General features: G+C 36.9%; 2 protein-coding genes across 2 annotated transcripts; both read right to left on the bottom strand.

Annotated features, from left to right (window-relative positions):
- Window positions 1-1752: 1752 nt before the first annotated feature.
- On the bottom strand, window positions 1753-5938 carry LOC109171483 (proteasome subunit beta type-7-A-like). The gene is made up of 8 exons (XM_019320513.1): window positions 5578-5938; window positions 3876-4017; window positions 3352-3448; window positions 3181-3250; window positions 3003-3107; window positions 2818-2916; window positions 2622-2706; window positions 1753-2008 (listed from the first exon to the last, which is right to left on the bottom strand). The coding sequence occupies exons 1-8, from the start codon at window positions 5719-5721 to the stop codon at window positions 1932-1934; spliced, it is 819 nt and encodes a 272-aa protein (XP_019176058.1). The 5' UTR covers window positions 5722-5938; the 3' UTR covers window positions 1753-1931.
- Window positions 5939-7127: 1189 nt separating this feature from the next.
- Window positions 7128-10394, bottom strand: LOC109171501 (uncharacterized mitochondrial protein AtMg00810-like). The gene is made up of 4 exons (XM_019320532.1): window positions 10304-10394; window positions 8356-8408; window positions 8106-8249; window positions 7128-8006 (listed from the first exon to the last, which is right to left on the bottom strand). The coding sequence occupies exons 1-4, from the start codon at window positions 10392-10394 to the stop codon at window positions 7128-7130; spliced, it is 1167 nt and encodes a 388-aa protein (XP_019176077.1).
- Between the last annotated feature and the right edge of the window lie 8480 nt (window positions 10395-18874).

Genomic DNA, 18874 nt, shown 5'->3' on the forward strand with positions numbered 1-18874 from the left:
CGACCTTCTCGGTCTCGTAGATCGCATCACGCGTGGATCGCCTTCCCGATCAAAATGCGTAGATCGACTTCCCTGGTCTCGTCATCGAGTCTCGATCAAAATAACCTTCCCGGTCTCGTCTCCGTTAGACCTTCGAGTCTTCCAGCGCCTAGCGTTTCCCGATCAAAATAACCTTCCCGGTCTCGCTATCGATAAACCATCGGGTCTCCTAGTGTTAGATCGTAGAAAGTTCGATCCCTAAATCGCAAGTTAACCCAACCTCCCGATTGCAGCTCTCAATTCGATCACTAGATCGGTAGAAATCCGGTTTCTTAAGTCGTGCCGTAAATCCAATCCTATTATTGGTAAAGTTAGATCTCTAGGTCACATTTAGCCTGACCTCTCGGTCATACCCAGCAACCTGGTCGGTAAACCGGCGAAGTAGACCTCCAAATTGTAGCTAACCTGATCTCTTGATCGTAGCTAGCTTCCCGGCCGCTCGATCGGTAAAGGTTCGACCTCTCAAATCGTGTTGCAAAACCGCCCCTAGGTCAGGCAACTCCCTTTTTAGTCCACCAGATTGCGTTTAGCGTTGTGCTCCTTTTTCCTTAGCTGAAATTTTTTCCCACGGGGTTTTTTATTAGCTTAAGGTTTTTAACGAGACAACCGGCGTAAGTCACGGACCGTAGTCAGATTTTCAGCCCAAACCCTTCCTCACTAACTCATCGTCAGGGCACGAACTAGGGGGGCTCCTTGATGGGGAATATACCCCGGTTTAGGCTCCCCGTACGCTCCGTGTTCCTTTGTGGGTTGGTCAAACGGTTCTGATCGGAGTTAACTGGTCAAGGTCAACTCGCCAACCCTTGACCCTATAAATAGGGTCTTAGCCCTCAAAGTTAGGGGTTCCTTCCCTTCACTTCGACTAGCTCTACTCTCTCTAGATGACCTTACATATAGTGTTCATACGTACAATATACTCTCTATATATACATCCTACGTAGATGGGAATTACCCGTATCATCTGCGACTAAATTTGGAATTGACATCAAAGACAAGGGACCTCCACTAAAATTAACTCATTGAAAAATTAATAAAAAAATTAAAGAGACGAAAATACTCTTGTCTAAAATAAGGTTTTTTTCACCCGAAAAATCATCAGAATGACCAAAAGTGTCCAAAATATGATAATCTAAGGTGTTTAATAACAAAAATGATATTCTGAGACTAAATTTGAAATTGCGACAATGGACCTCCGCTAGAATTAGCTCTGAATATAAACTTGTATATCATTCAATTATCTAAACTTCCATTTCCAAATTCTAACTAAAAGTAATTAATATTTTTTTTTTGAAGTAAAAAAATAATTAGTATTAATATATTTACACTATAATATAATATAATAATTATAATAATTTTTATTTTTTTCATTATGTATTTTCATTTAAAAAATATTTTATTTTGTAATAACTAATAAATAAATTTATTAATATATGTAAACTCAATGTATATTTTGGTCCATATTACTTGTGAAACAAAATAATAACTTTAAATAGCTCGGGTTATCAGGTTAGCCTACTAAGAATCAAATTAACCCGTTCATGCCACCGAACTTATTAGTTTCTAACTTATCAGATTGTTTTTTTTTAATAAACCTAAACCAACCCATCAATTTAGGCTAATATTCACTGTAATTATCATAAACAACTGTCTAATTTTATATAATATTAAATCAAAAGAAAAAGGAAACAAAATTTAATGAAATGCTGCTGCATAAAAAAAGGATTTTTAAAATCATCTACACCACCATATCATTTAAGAAAACATCTTATATATTTTGTCTGAAAGCAACATCTCATCAGATGAAATAGTTCACACAAATAGAAGATTCAAGCATGGCAACATAATAAAAAATAAATAAAGAAAGCAATCTTGCATTCTTGCAGCAGCATAACTCACTCTTCCATAGCATCACCACCTTCTATCACTTCTACCATATCTCTCAACGGTGTAATTTTCGTCAGAAGAACCTCTGTCACAAACAATTAATATAACCATCCAACCAAAAGTGCATAGCATTTAAAAAATTTGAAGGACCAGGACCTCGACCTGTAACTGGTCACGAAAATATTTGAGGGGAAATGGAAATAAAATTTCATGGGGAAAAAATTACCAAAAAAATTGATTCTATTGTTTGGTTGGTAGAAAAGAAATTACTAGGAATATTAATTCTATTGTTTGGTTGGGGTTAGAATGGTAAGAAATAATAAATATAAAGACTAAAATGCCCTTACACAATGATAATGATAATAAAAGTAATAGTGATTTTTAAATTAAAATATTATTATTTAGAAAATACAATATTATAAATTAAAATATTATAATTATATATTTTATTATAATAAATTAATAATATAATAAAAATTATTATACACATTTTGGTCTAAGGTAATTCAGAATGTTCCAGGGGCAAAATAGTCGTATCATGTGATACTTTGTTCCCAAGTTCCATGAAAACTTTTCCCTGTGAACCAAACGGAGGAAAAGTCCCCATTTTCCTAAAATTTAACGAAAAAGAAAAAAGTTTTCCATCCAACCTCAAGCCTTTACTTCAAGAGTAAAATGTTGAATAAGTGAACACTGACCAGTCTTTTTAGGAAAGACATAACCCTTCTGAGGATAGGTTCGGGGATTCGGCAACTTGTGGTTTCTAATGTATTCTGCATGCCCCTAAAGAACAAAGAGTAGACAACTTCAGAAAAATTAGTAATCATATTCAACAAGGTTGAAACATACCAAGGCAAAAATTCTTCATCACTATTATATGTTCCAGAAAAGCACCTTTGTTATAACACAAACATCAACATTGCTTCCACTGCCCAGATCATTGAAAATTCCTGCCAGTATCGCATCTGTCACCAGTTGAATTCCGTCTTCCCTCTGCAATAAAATTTCCCCTCAACGCTCAAGAAAATTCCAACTGGAGCCCTAATGCAACAAATAAATACACAAGCAAATGTACTTACAGTTAGCCCTTCTTTGTATCTTGACTCAAAGACGGACATTGCTGCTAGGGAACCAGAGCCCATTGTAGCAAATGGCAGTGTGTCAGTTGAACCATGCGGATAAATCTGTGAAATAATTCACAATTAAACCGTGTGATACAAAGAAGAATTGATGGGATTGGATTTTAAAGTTACTCACAGTGTGCAAATGAGGACCAGTGATATCAACTCCCCCAAGAACCAAAGCAGCTGAAACATATCCTTGGTGACTGGTTGATTTATAATATAGTTAGCCCTTGCACAAATGCAATATTACCTACATATAGGAAAATTGAAGACTCAAGGGAGACAAACATGAAAATAAACTCACCTGAAAAGATGGGACTTCAAAAGTGTAAGAGCTGTCACAACCCTGGATTCACGGCCAGTGTGATATCTATGAAGCTTCAGTTGGGAACTGACCATGTCTAGAAAATAACCATTGCACAATAAACACAATGAAGGCAGACAGACAGCAATAACATTATGCAATTGTAACTATCAAACAAAGATTCTTGATACAACCCTGGGGTTGTATGGGAATGCTCTTCTTCGAGTCAAGAACTAAACTCCAGAAAGCAGGAGAGAAAAGACATGGTTGTGCTTTGAGTGGCAGCCCAACTCCAGAAAAGGAGAAGAGAATGTCACCAGACAAATTCAATATATATTCTTCAGTCCCTTCTTCAAATACATAGATAGCTATATATACAGGATCATAAAACTACCCACTACCCCATTACTGTGTTATAACTACCCATGAATCCCACTATGCACTAATAATAATAATAATAATAATAGAACATGGGTGTATCATTGCTGATGCACCATGTGGTAAAAAAAAAAAAAAAGGCATACCAGTTACAGCCTCGGTATCAGCAGCAGTCCCTGCTCCACAACAATAAATATTAGGAGCCATGTAGTGAATTTTCTCACAATTCTTATCAGCAACTATGGGTCCTTCAGTGGCTCGTGTGTCCGCTCCGAGAATAACACCATCCTGAGGACATGTCATTACCAAAAAGGTAAGTATCTTTCAATTCAGCAAGCAAGGATTACCAAAACCTTGAATACAGTGGATGTCATGAAAGCTATATCAACAGCCAAGCAGTAATAACTATGTAATGCATGAATGATAAGGTGGAAGTTGACTGATAAGGGCACAACTAAAGATGAGAGGAAGCTGCTATAAAGAGAGTGAAAATAGTGCAAGTTCCCACGGCAACAAATTAAAGTTTATCCAGTGGCCATCCATTCAACATCATGAATCACTTAGTTTGAAAGAAAACTAAAGTCTGTGTCAATTATCCTCATTTTAAGTCATTGTTAATGATGATCTTGTATTCTTGTTTAGTAAATAGTAATGAGATTGATTACCAAACTTTTGACAGGAGCTTCACTGGAGTAAGCAGATTAACCACTCTTCTAACACAAGTATGCCAATGGTTGAAGAAAAGATACATAATTCCATGCATGATATAAATTAGACAGTTGAGTTGGACAGCTTTACAATTAAGAAGTTCATTACAACTGATACCCAACAGAACCAATTTCAACCAATGGTTGTTGAGTGAGAGTCAAATCTATCAGAAGTTATTCCTAATTGATAGAGTGGCCAAAATTAATTAATCATATACAATGAATCCATGACAATCCATGCAATAGAATTTAGAAACCAGTAGTCAGTGCAGGACCATCAGACAAACTGCATAATTATATTTCCGGGAACAAAATCACAAGCAGCATATGGAAGATTTCAAAGGTTTCCTTTCAAGAATGAAAATAGTTATACTCTGCAAGCCAGCCACTTATTAATAACTGTCAATACAAGTCAGCCATATTCTGAAGCCCTTGACTTCAAATAATTACCTCTCCAAATGAAATATTAACCATCTTGTCCAGAAACTCCGAGAGATCCATTATCCTCAACAAACTACACTTGTTATACCATGGACCAAGTCCAACTTCCATTTTGGACCCGGGTCTAAAACGACATTCATAGCCTCAAGTTAACATATTATGTACCTTCGGTTAATAAATTATGTGCCTACGATAATTAACATATCATGTATATGCAATTAATATATTATGTGCCTGAAGTTCACATAGTGTGCCTTCAATTTATTATTTATAAGTACATAATCCATTAACTGCAAGCAACGCACATAATATGAATGTACCCAGGTCCCCACTGCAAAGTGGACTATAAACTACTAAACTTTTTAAGTTTACTGCCTTATTCATAGAAGATCCAATTAATTTTGCTTTTGCACAAGTAAAAGCATAGTAGACTAAAATAACTCAAAAGCATCAGATTATCAGCTCTAAGAAATTGATTTCGCCCAAAATATATAAATGTTACTCACAAGATCACATTCATAACACAAATAACAGTTTAATGGGAAATCGTAACTCAATAGGTATCAAATTATCATCTAGGAAAAAAACTAGGCAGAAACTTTGAAATTAACATAAACATTTGCCCACACAGGTAACATTAAATTCAAATTTTGTTAAAAATGAATTAAAAATCGAATTTCGAAAAAGGGGTAGTAAATACCTGAAAAATTAATCCCACGATGGTAGTTCCAGTCTTGAGGAAAGACGGAGGCTGAAGCCCTTTCTTCACGAGCATCTCATTCCTTCGGCACAAATCGAAGCTAAAACCGCCCTTGGCCGGAACATCCGTCGTTGACTTCACCATTGCAGATATCAGAGCCTAACCGCAAGAAAAGATTTGCAAACTATTAGGGTTGCCCGATGATCTAAGAACAAGTAGAGATCTTATTCTCGCAGGGAGGGGGAGCTTGGAAAAGAAGTAAAGTGGGGCTTTGCCGCTTTGCTGTTTTAGTTGGGGGATTTTCTGTAATTTTACTACTTTCAGGGAGCTAAAACCAAAACATATTTGGGCCAAACCATTCCACTCGAAGGCCGAAATGATACGACAATTTAATGATTTACTAGGCAATTTATATGTTGCACCAGGGTGCGTACTGTATGTCTTGATGCAAAACGATGTCGTTTCAGATTTTTTTTTTTTTTGAAATTTTGCTACTTTGTGTTGGTAGTTAATTTTCTTTTAAAAAAATCTCATGTTTAAAAATGTACATAATTTTATACCAGAATACATATAATTGTATACATGAATGTACATAATTGTATAACAAAATACACATATTTTTTTTTAAAAAAATAATACATATTATCTAACATAATACATAATATACATAAACTTTTAACATAACAAACATCAACTCTTAACATAATACACATAAATTTTCTGTTTAAGATGTACATAATTGTATAAAAAAAAATGTACATGATTGTATAAAAAATGTACATAATTGTATAAACAAATACACATAATTGTATAAAAAATAAACATAATTGTATAAACAAATACACATAATCACGTCAACTCCCTACATAACTTACCAAAATGACGTCGTTTTGGGAGGCGCGGGGCGCACAGTGCTGTGCGCGCCATGGTGCAGGTTATAACGATCCGATTTACTAGCCGTGATACGCTCGTTGCGCGTTGTGAAACGGCTTTAATTGATGCCATATAGAGATAAAAGTAAATTGTTGAGCAAAATTGTCTTTCTCTCTTGTGAAATAGCTTTAATTGATGCCCAATAGAAAAAGTAATTTGTTGGGCAAAAGTGTAACACTCGACCGGGCAAGATCGTGCAGGTAAGACGGATATAACTCTAACATACAAAACCTCCAACAACCGGCCATGAGATTTTCAATTTTTTCCGATAAGCAAGAGGTCTCATCACTGAGGATGAGAGAATTCAAATTCAATATAGTTACAACAAACAAATTACAAGAGTGTATATCCGAGTATACCTCTAATCACTCCTATCTAATAGGATACTAACGACAGACTTATTCTAACACCATACATTTGCTAACTATAGATTATACAAGAATAATAATAATAATAATAATAATAATAATAATAATAATAATAATAATAATAATAATAATAATAATAATAATAATAATCACACACCCCTCAAGCACAAGGATGGTGAGAAATAACGTTGAGCTTGTCTCGAAGAGCAGTGAACCTTGGTCCCAGTAGCGGCTTAGTGAAGACATCAGCTAGCTGGTCCTTGGTTGAAACAAAATAACCACAAATTCCCCCGTCGCAACCTTGTCACGAACGAAGTGATAGTCGATCTCAACATGCTTCGTTCTAGCATGAAAAACCGGATTGGCACATAGATACGTTGCCCCTAAATTATCACACCACAAATTGGACGGCTGCCCCGTATGTAGCCCTAGCTCACGCAACAGAGAGACAACCCAAGTAACCTCAGCCGCAACATCAGCCAAAGCTTTATATTCTGCTTCAGTCGAGGAGCGTGCCACAGTCCGTTGTTTTCGGGAAAGCCACGAGATGAAATTGGACCCGAGAAAGACAGCATATCCACTGGTGCTCTTCCTGTCAATCGGACAACCAGCCCAGTCGGAGTCTGAATAGGCATGGATGGAAGCAGTAGGAGACGAACTCAGGCGTAGCCCATAGTCCAGAGTGCCCTTGATATACTGCAACACACGTTTGACTATGGCCCAGTGATCAGTAGACGGAGAATGTATGAACTGGCACAGGTGATTAACGGCATATGACAAATCAGGCCGAGTAATAGTGAGATACTGTAACACTCCAACAATACGACGATACTGAGTCGGATTATCAAACGGCTCATCGGACGGAGTAACCGACTGTGTGGTCGATGCGGGAGTAGCAAGCGGTTTGCAGTCAACCATCCCAGCCCTATTCAACAAGTTGGTCATGTAGCGACGCTGGGACAAGATCATACCATCACTAACTTCAACAGTTTTAATGCCTAAGAAAAACCCTGGTTTACCAAGGTCCCTGATTTTGAAAGCAGAAGCAAGACGACCTAGCAAAGTGCTCACTAGGGTAGCGTTACTGCCCATCATGATGATGTCATCAACGTAGACAAGGATGAATACCTGACACCCATCGGCGATGTAGTAAAAAAGAGACACATCTATTTTTTACGCGGAAAAACCTGCAGAAAGTAAGATGTCGTGAAGCCGCTTAAACCATGCCTGCGGGGCTTGCTTAAGATCATAGAGGAACCGTTGCAAGAGACAGACGTGACCAGGATGAGCCGGGTCTTCATACCCTGGTGGTTGTTTCATGTAAACTGTTTCTGCTAAGTACCCGTTTAGGAAGGCATTATGGACATCTAGCTGTCGTAGAGTCCACTTATTGGTGATTGCCAATGAAAAAAAACATGCGGACCGTGGTTGGTTTTACCACCGGGCTAAAGGTGTCGGAGAAGTCTTATCCGGCTACCTGGTTAAACCCTTTAGCAACGAGGCGTGCTTTGTGTCGTTCCACTGAGCCATCTGCAGTGCGTTTAGTGCAAAACACTCACTTGCACCCGATAATATTCATGGTAGGATCAGGTGGGACCAGACGCCAGGTGTTGTTATGGAGTAGAGCATTGAACTCCTGGACCATAGCATCCCGCCAATGCGGGTGCCCAACAACTTGGAGTAGCATGTTGGATCAAGTGTCGTTGCAGTTAGGGCCTGTAATTCTTCATTAGTGCCTTGGGTTATGTGTCGGAGCCGCATGACATGCTCCCGGTCTTGAGGTTGAGCCTGACCCCGACCTCGACCCCGTCCCCGACCTCGCCCCCGAGACGGTGCAGTAGAGGGCTCAATGGCTAAATGTGGGGTCTCCTGAGCTAACGGCACAGGGTCAGAGTCGTGTGGTAAAGGAGCAGCAGTATGCCTGTTGATGCAGCGTGGACCAGTACTATGGGTCCAGCCGCCCATGGCACGAGCTGTGGCTCAACAACCCGCGGTGATGTACCTATGGCAAAGGAAAAGATAGATTCGTCAAACCGCACATGGCGACAGATGTAAAGTTTTCCCACTAGTTAGGTCCATGCACCTGTACCCTCGAAAGGATGGAGGGTAACCCAGGAAGACGCAGGGAGTGGAACGGAACTCTATCTTATGCCGATTGTACGGCCTTAGATAGGGGTAACATAAGCACTCGAAGACTCGTAAGAAATGGTAGGGTGGTAACTTTTTATGGAGTCGGAAGTATGGACTTTCAAAATTTAAGGCTGAGGATGGGAGATAATTGTTTAGGCACGTAGCAGTTTCAAACGCGTGATCCCAATATTGTTGTGGGATAGACCCTTGAGTAAGAAGAACTAAGCCCGTTTCAACAATATGTCTGTTACGGCGCTCAACTCTTCCATTTTGTTCGTGCGTGTAAGCACAAGATTGACGGTGATTGATACCTAGGGACTGAAACGTGGTATGTAGTTTGCGGTACTCACCCCCTAAATCCAATTGTATAGACTTGATAGAGCGCGAGAATTGCCGCTCTACCAACACGCGAAACACATCAAAAATTTTATAGATGTCTGATTTTACCCTTAATGGATAAAACCAGCAAAAACGGGAGTAGTCGTCAACAAACAAAAGAAAATAACAAAACCCACTAGACGAGATTACTGGAGCAGGCCCCCAGATATCCGTATACAATAAGTCTAATACATTTTGGCTAGAATTGTTTATCATATCTAATTTAAAACGAGAAGACTTGCTGAGGTGGCAAGCCGTACATGACCCGAAACTAGTGTTATTTTGATTGACCGAGCAGTGTTGAAAAATTTTATTCTGGACTAGATTGTGTGGATGACCGCGCCTGCGATGCCAAACCGCCAGCGTAGCACGGGAACTAACGAACGCAAAATGACTCCGACACACAGGTAGCTTGTATAGACCTCCGAAGGTCGGGCCTTTAAGGAGCACCGCCTTGGTTTTGGAATCCTTCACAATAAAACAATTATCATGAAATTCAAAGAATACACTATTTTCATTAGCAAATTTCTGGACAGATAATAAGGGGACGGTCAATTTAGGGACATGTAACACATTAGATAGAAACAACTGTTTGGACATTGACGGGATCGATGCATGGCCTGTGAGCATATATCCATTAATGTGTATCCAACTATGAGCTTAGGCTTTTAGTTGAGATGGAGCACATGTTTCAATTTGGTATCAGAGCCAGACCAAAGGTCATGGGTTCGAATCGCAGCGCCACTCATAAGCGACTACGGTTTACCGGTCCACGTGTTGGTTGGAATTCACCGTACACGTGAGGGGGCGTGTGAGCATATATCCATTAATGTGTATCCAACTATGAGCTTAGGCTTTTAGTTGAGATGGAGCACATGTTTCAATTTGGCCAACTCGCGAGATAACTAAACATGTACCATTTCCAACCCGGAGCGTGTTCGGGCCACTATAATCTTCCGAGGAGGCCACCATGCCGGCGTCAGGAGTGGCATGCGCCGTGGCACCCATGTCGGTGTACCACGTGTCGGCCGGTGGTGCGGTTGTTGCCGGGGATTCACCGGAGACCGGAACATGAGCTTGCGCGGGGGGTTGCGTCGTGTAGCGTTTGTAACAATACACCGCTGTGTGCCCCTACGACCTACAAATCTGGCAACACGGTGCACATCGTCTGCCACGGCCACCGCGATTATTACGACCACCACGCCGGCCGCCATCACCTCCATTCTGACTACCGGAGCTTTGGCCACCACTGCCACAACCTGCATATAACGCCGTGTGAGAGCCGCCGCTGCCGCCTTCCACGGGGTAATCATCTGCAAGGATAAAATTGGCAGCGTGAAGGTAATCTGCCAACTGAGGGAGCGAGACCGGCGCGTTGGCGGTGAGGGAGGGAGCATACGACCTGTACTCCGGACGAAGACCTCTCAGCACGTAGAGGTTCTGCTCCGCCATGGACAGCGGCTGCCCGGCCTGAGCAAGGGCTTCGACAAGCAGCTCCGCTCGTCTGAGGTAATCCGTCGAAGTCGCGTTGCCCTGCCGGAGAGCTTGAAACTGTCCTAGCAGGTTGAGGCATCTCGCCTGAGTGTTGGAGCCCAAGGCAGTATAGATCGAACGCTAGACCTCGGCGGTGGTATTCCGGCCAACCGCAAGATGGAGAACTTCGTTGGACATTGAGGAGATCAACAAGGATAGGATCGATTGATCCTGCAACACTCATGTCTTATACGCCGGGTTAGGGGTAGGCTCCGCAGTCGTGGCGCTGGAACTGGAACCGCCGGAGGCAGCGCTCAACGTGGCAGCCGGACATGGGGTGCTACCATCGACAAACCAATCAAGTCTTGCCCTCTCAGGAAGGGAATGAGTTGAGTTCTCCAAAATAAGAAGTTGCATGAGGTTAACTTCATTGAGATGAAGTGGTGTGCGCCGGCAAGGGGGTTTGGACTCGCCGGAGACGTGCCACCGGCGGCGGACAGCGTACGCTCCGACGAATTGGACGACATAGATATGGAGGGGTGTTTGCGGTGAAAAGAGGGGAGAGGATGGATCGATAGGCTGATACCAGATGAGAGAATTCAAATTCAATATAGTTACAACAAATAGATTACAAGAGTGTATATCTGAGTATACCTCTAATCACTCCTATCTAATAGGATACTAACCACAGACTTATTCTAACACCATACATTTGCTAACTATAGATTATACAAGAATAATAATAATAATAATAATAATAATAATAATAATAATAATAATAATAATAATAATAATAATAATAATAATAATAATAATAATAATACTCACATTGAGAAGCGAGATAGATGCAATCGGTCCTGCATTTCATTTATATACGACGTTAGTTTTTTGGAATAACCGATGTTGTATCATGATTATTATTATTATTATTATTAGTATTAATATTATTAATATTATTATTATTATTATTATTGTTGTTGTTGTTGTTGTTGTTATTATTATTATTATTATTTACAAGTTTAATTTAACAACAACGGGTAAAAGCCTAATTTAATTTATTTTACAAGTTTAAATTATACATGTCAACATTTAAATTAATTGATAATTCAAAAAGTTTAATTATTATAATACGTTATTAGAAGAATTATTACATAAAAATTACACTATTGCATAACATTGCATAAAAGATAAAAATAACAAAACTAAATAAAAAATGGAAAAAATCAAATAAAAGGAAAAACATTTGATTTGCAAAATCCACCAAATTCGTGTTATTTAAAAAAAAAACATAAATATAAAACAATTTTGAGTTGACTGGCGAAGGAAAAAACACCCGCTCAACATGGGTATGTTACAACACACTATTTTTTTTTTGTTCTTCCCAAAAAAGTTATTTTATAGGGTGAAAAATATGGCAAACACTTCTACCTCCAATTGTTATTTAACGACCTGCAAGATGCCTCATCACTAAGAAGCGGGATAGATGTAAGACTCGACCAGGCAGGATCGTGCAGGTAAGGCGGATATAACTCTAACAGACAAAACATCAAAAAGTCACAAATGAGTTTTTCATTTTATATTCTTGATCAGCAAAAGGTCTCATCGCTGAGAAGCGGGATATATGGAACCGTTCCTACGCTTGATTTATATACGACGTTAGTTTTTTAGAATAACCAACGTCGTATCATTATTATTATTATTATTATTATTATTATTATTATTATTATTATTATTATTATTATTATTATTATTATTATTATTATTATTATTATTGTTGTTGTTGTTGTTGTTGTTGTTATTGTTATTGTTGTTGTTGTTGTTGTTATTATTATTATTATTATTATTAACAACGACAACTGGTAAAAGTCTAATTTAATAGAGTTTACATGTTTAAATTAAACATGTCAACATTTAAATTAATTGGTAATTACCAGGACTATGTGGTCTAATGGTATCTGGGTTGGACTTCCATTTGGAAGGTTGTAAGTTCGAGCCTCAGTGGAGGCGTTATTAGCTCTTTGTGTTTCAGTAGGTTGAGAAAGTATATGAACAGATACTACAATGTAATAGAGCTAGTAGCATTCAAAAAAAAAAAAAAAATTAATTGATAATTAAAAAAGTTTAATTATTATAGTATATTATTAAAAGTATTTATTCCCCAAAAAAAATACAATATTGCATAACATATAAAAGATTAAATAAAAAATGGGGAAAATCAAATAAAAGAAAAAACATTTGATTTGCATAAGCCAACAAATTCGTGTTATTTTTTTTTTAAAAAAAAAAACATAAATATAAAACAATTTTGAGTTGGCTGTCAAAGCAAAAAACACCCGCTCAGCATGGGCATGTTACAACACACCATTTTTTTTCTTCCCAAAAAAAAGTCATTTTGTAGGGAGAAAAATATGGCAAATAATTCTACTTCCAATTGTTATTTAACGACCTGCAAGATGCCTCATCGCTAAGAAGCAGGATAGATGTAACACTCGACCAGGAAAGATCATGCATGTAAGGCGAATATAACTCTAACGGACAAAACCTCAAACAGCCGCCCATGAGTTTTTAATTTTATTTTTCTTTGATCAGCAAAAGGTCTCATCGATGAGAAGCGGGATATATGGAACCGTTCTTGCGTTTCATTTATATACGACATTAGTTTTTTGGAATAACCGATATCTTATCATTATTATTATTATTATTATTATTATTATTATTATTATTATTATTGTTGTTGTTGTTGTTGTTGTTGTTGTTGTTGTTGTTCTTGTTGTTGTTGTTCTTGTTCTTGTTGTTGTTGTTGTTATTATTATTATTATTATTATTATTATTATTATTATTATTATTATTTTTTAAGTAACAACTGGTAAAAAGTCTAATTTAATTTACTTTACAAGTTTAAATTAAACATGCCAACATTTAAATTAATTGATAATTGAAAAATTTTAATTAATATAATATGTTATGTTATTAAGAGTATATATTACATAAAAAATTACAGTATTGCATAACATATAAAAGATGAAATAACAAAATTAAATAAAAAAAATGGAAAAATTCAAATAAAAGAGTTTAAGCCAACAAATTCGTGTTATTTAAAAATAATATAAATAGAAAACAATTTTGAGTTTGTTGCCGAAGCAAAAAACACCCGCTCAGCATGGGCATGTTACAACACACCATTTTTTTTTTCTTCACAAAAAAGCCATCTTGTAGGGAGAAAAACATGACAAATAATTCTACATCCAATTGTTATTTAACAGCCTGCAAGAGGCCTCATCACTAAGAAGCGAGATAGATGTAACACTCGATCGGGCAAGATCGTGCAAGTAAGGCGGATATAACTCTAATGGACAAAACCTCAAACATTCGCCCATGAGTTTTTAATTTTTTTTTTCGATCAGCAAAAGATCTCATCGTTAAGAAACGATATAGATGGAACAGGTCCTACGTTTCTTTTATATACGACGTTAGTTTTTTGGAATAACCGATATCATATCATTATTATTGTTATTGTTATTGTTATTGTTATTGTTATTATTATTATTATATTATTTAAGTAAGAACAATTGGTAAAAGTCTAATTTAATTAACTTTACAAGTTGAAATTAAACATCTCAACATTTAAATTAATTGATAATTCTAAAAGTTTAGTTATTATAATATGTTATGTTATTAAAAGTATTTATTACATAAAATATTACACTACTGCATAACATATAAAAGATTATAAAAAAATTATATAACATAGATGTATAGTATAGATGTATAGATTGATCGATAGATTACAATAGGAATTATATTATAGTATTTTATAATATTAGAATAGAATTTTAACCCAGAATTATTGTACGAATAGAAAGTAGAAATCAATATATTTTATTAGGAAGAGAGATTTTTTAAGAATTGGGCGGGAAGTTAAAATTGCAGGATTTTGTTTTTATATATAGTATAGATGTATAGATAGATAGATATATTACAATAGGAATTATATTACAGTATTTTATAATATTAGGATAGAATTTTAACCCAGAATTATTGTACGAATAAGAAAGTAGAAATCAATATATTTTATTAGCAAGAGAGATTTTTTAGGAATTGGGCGGGAAGTTAAAATTGCAGGATTTTGTTTTTATATATATAGTATATATAGTATTGATGTATAGATAGATACATAGATTACAATATGAATTATATTACAAGATTTTATTTTTATAAATTAAAAATAAAGCATTAGCCTTCATTTCCAATTTCCCATGCATTTGGCAAATAATAATATATATAATCTTTATCTTCTTTATCTTCTTTATATATTATTAAGGGAAAATGACACTTTTTCCCCCTGAGTTATATACTTATAGCACTTTTTCCCCCTGAATTATTTAGGTGGCTCTTTTCTCTCATAAAATGTTAAATGGACATATTTACCCTTAAAATAAATATTTAAAATAAATATTTCATTTATTTTTCTTCTCCAACAAATTATTACTATAATTTAGTTCAAACCAAACAGATACTATATAGCAACCAAACCAAAATATTCCAATTACAATTTAGAATCAAAACGCGATATTTAGAGTTTATTAAAATCGCAAACCAGAATGGCCGGTTCATGTTCCAAACTGAAAAAATAAAATACATTTATTGCTAAATTTAGACTATTTTAAAATAAAAAATAAAATAAAATTTTAAAATAAAGACGGTTCAAAATCGCGAACCGGATCCGGAACCGCCGGTTCACGGTTCATGATCCAGTTTTTTGGTTCATAAATTTAATAAATTGAAATTCAAATATTGGGTTCTAGATCTGAATCATAACCGAAAACTTTTAATTCGATTGCTATAGTGTCCGGTTCAGTTCGAACCGAACCGTGGTCATTGCTACATATACACAATAATTTGTTGGAGAAGTAAAATAAATAAAATGTTTACTTTAAGGGTAAAAATGTCAATTTAATATATCAGGGGGAAAAACCACCACTTTTAAAATAATTGAGGGGGCTAATGTGCTTACATAAATAATTGAGGGGGAAAAAGTGATATAAGTATATAACTTAGGGGGAAAAAGTGTCATTTTCCCTATTATTAATTATTATTATTATTATTATTATTATTATTATTATTATTATTATTATTATTATTATTATTATTATTATTATTATTATTATTATATATAATAAAGCAGAATCTAGCCACCAAATTTTCTCTCCAAAGTGTGAATACATTTTGATAGAAACAAGATTAGCAAGTATGAATACATTAATTGTGAGAGTAGATGTATTTATACATATTTTTTTTGAAGTTATTATGTGTATTTATATTTTATAAATTATATTTTATTATTATAGCTTTATCTATATCTCTATCTCTAAATTATATTATTATAAAAAGTTTATTGTGTTCAAATTTATTGGTAAAGTTTTATATTTAATATAATTTGTGTATATATTCATTTAAATCTCAATTATACTTAATTTGACTACACATATATAAAGAGGAGAAATTAGATATAAAATAAATATAATTCTTACATAAATAATCTTTTTCAAATGAATAAGTTTTTGGTGGAGATTTTTGACAAATATCGGCTGTTATTTTATTTACAAGTTTTATTTAAATACCTTTGGTGGGCATCCCACTGCCTCGAAGATTTTGTCGAACGTGCGGATCCATTCCTTGAGCGTCGTAGGATCTTCTTCTCCGGCAAAAATAGGTGGGCAATGGTTTGACACTTGGCGAGCCACATCGTGATTCCCATTCGGGGGCGGTCGGTTGTTATTGTTAAGGATGGCGTTGCTCAGTGCCTGAGCGACCTGAGTCAGTTGTTGTAGATTCTGGGTTAGCTGATCGTGGGTAGGGGGTTCAGGGGCCCTTGCCTGGTTTCTTGATGGTGTCATTCCGGGTTCTACAGGGTCATCATCGGTCGTAGATGTAAGTCAGGGGTTTGCACCCTTACCTTGATGCTAGAAGAGAGTTAAATGAAAGGGCAAGTAAAGAAACTTTACGGAAAGCGATAAACTCACAACCTCGTCGCGCGTCCAAGAATTCTTAAGTCCTAAATGTTTAAGCACCTAGAATTTCAGCTTAAAGTCCTAGAGTTTTGTCTTCAAGGCCTTATCCTAGGGTCGAACTTAGGCTTTGATACCAACTGTAACACCCCTAATTTTTAAAACATTTAAAGCTTATGAAATAAAGGCGAATCTATCATTAATTACCCAAACAGAGCAGAACTAAGCATACGAGTCAGGGTGCTATGCCACATCCAAGCTTGAGAACTTAGATGCACAGGCTAACTAACTAAACAGAACATAATTCGAATTCAATATCCAAAATACAAGTCTAGGCACGTAGGCCATCTACCAAGACTAGAACTATCTAAGCTAAGTCCTTGCATCCATCTAGCGCACTCCGAAGCTACTGATCTGTACCTAAAAAACATATGGTGTAACAACCGTCAGCGAATAATGTTGAGTAACCCACTCCCACCCGTTGAGTACAATAAGTATAAGTGTAGGAAATCATTTTGAGACTGGAATACATATATATAACCCAAAGCAACACTAACTTTAAAATCAAAATCAAGACTCAAGGCACAACCACAAGTTGACTCCATAAAGATACTAGCATGCATCCTAAGCTCGCACAATAAGATAATAACAAAGCTCAATAACAACAGACAACGGCAACAAGGGACTCAACAACAATCAATCACGACAAGTACTCAACAGAGAGCACATCCATCATCCAACCTTATACCAAGTTCCAACCTTTACTCCTCTCCATCCTTATTTCAGTTCCAACTTGTACCTCCAGGCCACCCTTATAACGCCTCCCTTATCCCTCCGGAGCACGCATGCTCCCCTCCGACCTGCCTCCAACAAATCCATCGATCTGATAACGTCGCAATACCATTAACACATGATCTGTGCCTATAGCACAATAATCAAGGCGTCTTGCCTGTAGCACGAAGACGTGACACCGCATCTCTTAAAACTTGATCCATGCCTTTAGCAAGCAAATCAAGGGTGGTCTGTGCCTATAGCACAATGACCGAACACTCGTTGTGCTAACCACCAACAAATCATTTCCACCAATCATATCACAATTCCCATCATGGACGAATCCATCATAACCACCGGTGCACCGTGGTAACGACGATCAACAACGATAATCAAAGCTCAACAGCAACAACAATCAAAGTCCAACTACAACAATAACCGCACACACATAACTCGTAAAATGGTACTCAGAAACATCATACGAAACTCATAAAAATCAAATGGGGTACAACGGGACACGGGGAAACACAAAACGGGGTAAAACGTCACAACACACCGCCCGTTCCAGCGGGTGTACGACGGGTGGTCAACCACCCGCCGGCCACCCGCTGGTACGGCGGATAAATATTGGCGGGTGGTCAGGTGGTGGTTCGTCCCCCCACCGACCCCCTGCTGGTACAATGGTAACTTGGCACTTTTCCCAACCCGGGAATTCCTCAACTACACCCAAAACCAAGTCCAAATAAATCCCAATACACATCAACAACAATATGGACCTGAACCACAAGAATTAAGCCAAGAAACCAATACAATTAAATCCTAAATACATGCTCCTAACATATCAAGACTCAAGAAACAACTTCTAATCATGCAAGAACGACAAGAATCACAAGAACATCAAGATTCCATCAAATAAACCCTAATAACAAGCTCTAGGCATGCCTAAATGAAAGGTCACACATATAATCAATCACAACATCAAGATCATCAGGATTATCAAATAAACATGACATAAACCCTAGGCAAAGCTCTATTAAGACTCAATCACAGAATCACACATACGATTATCAAAGGAGCCAATAATCAAGATATAGCAAGGAAAATAGGTTTTGTAAGACATGGGTTACCTCTTAGCCTTAATCAATTTTCCCTTGGCTACTAAGGTCCTTCTCTAAGACTCTCCTTCCATTGATCTTCCTAGGCTCGGTGGTGGGAAATCCCTTTTTGCTAGGTTTC

This window comes from Ipomoea nil, unplaced genomic scaffold, assembly GCF_001879475.1.
Source record: "Ipomoea nil cultivar Tokyo-kokei standard unplaced genomic scaffold, Asagao_1.1 scaffold0319, whole genome shotgun sequence".
Taxonomy (NCBI): domain Eukaryota; kingdom Viridiplantae; phylum Streptophyta; class Magnoliopsida; order Solanales; family Convolvulaceae; genus Ipomoea; species Ipomoea nil.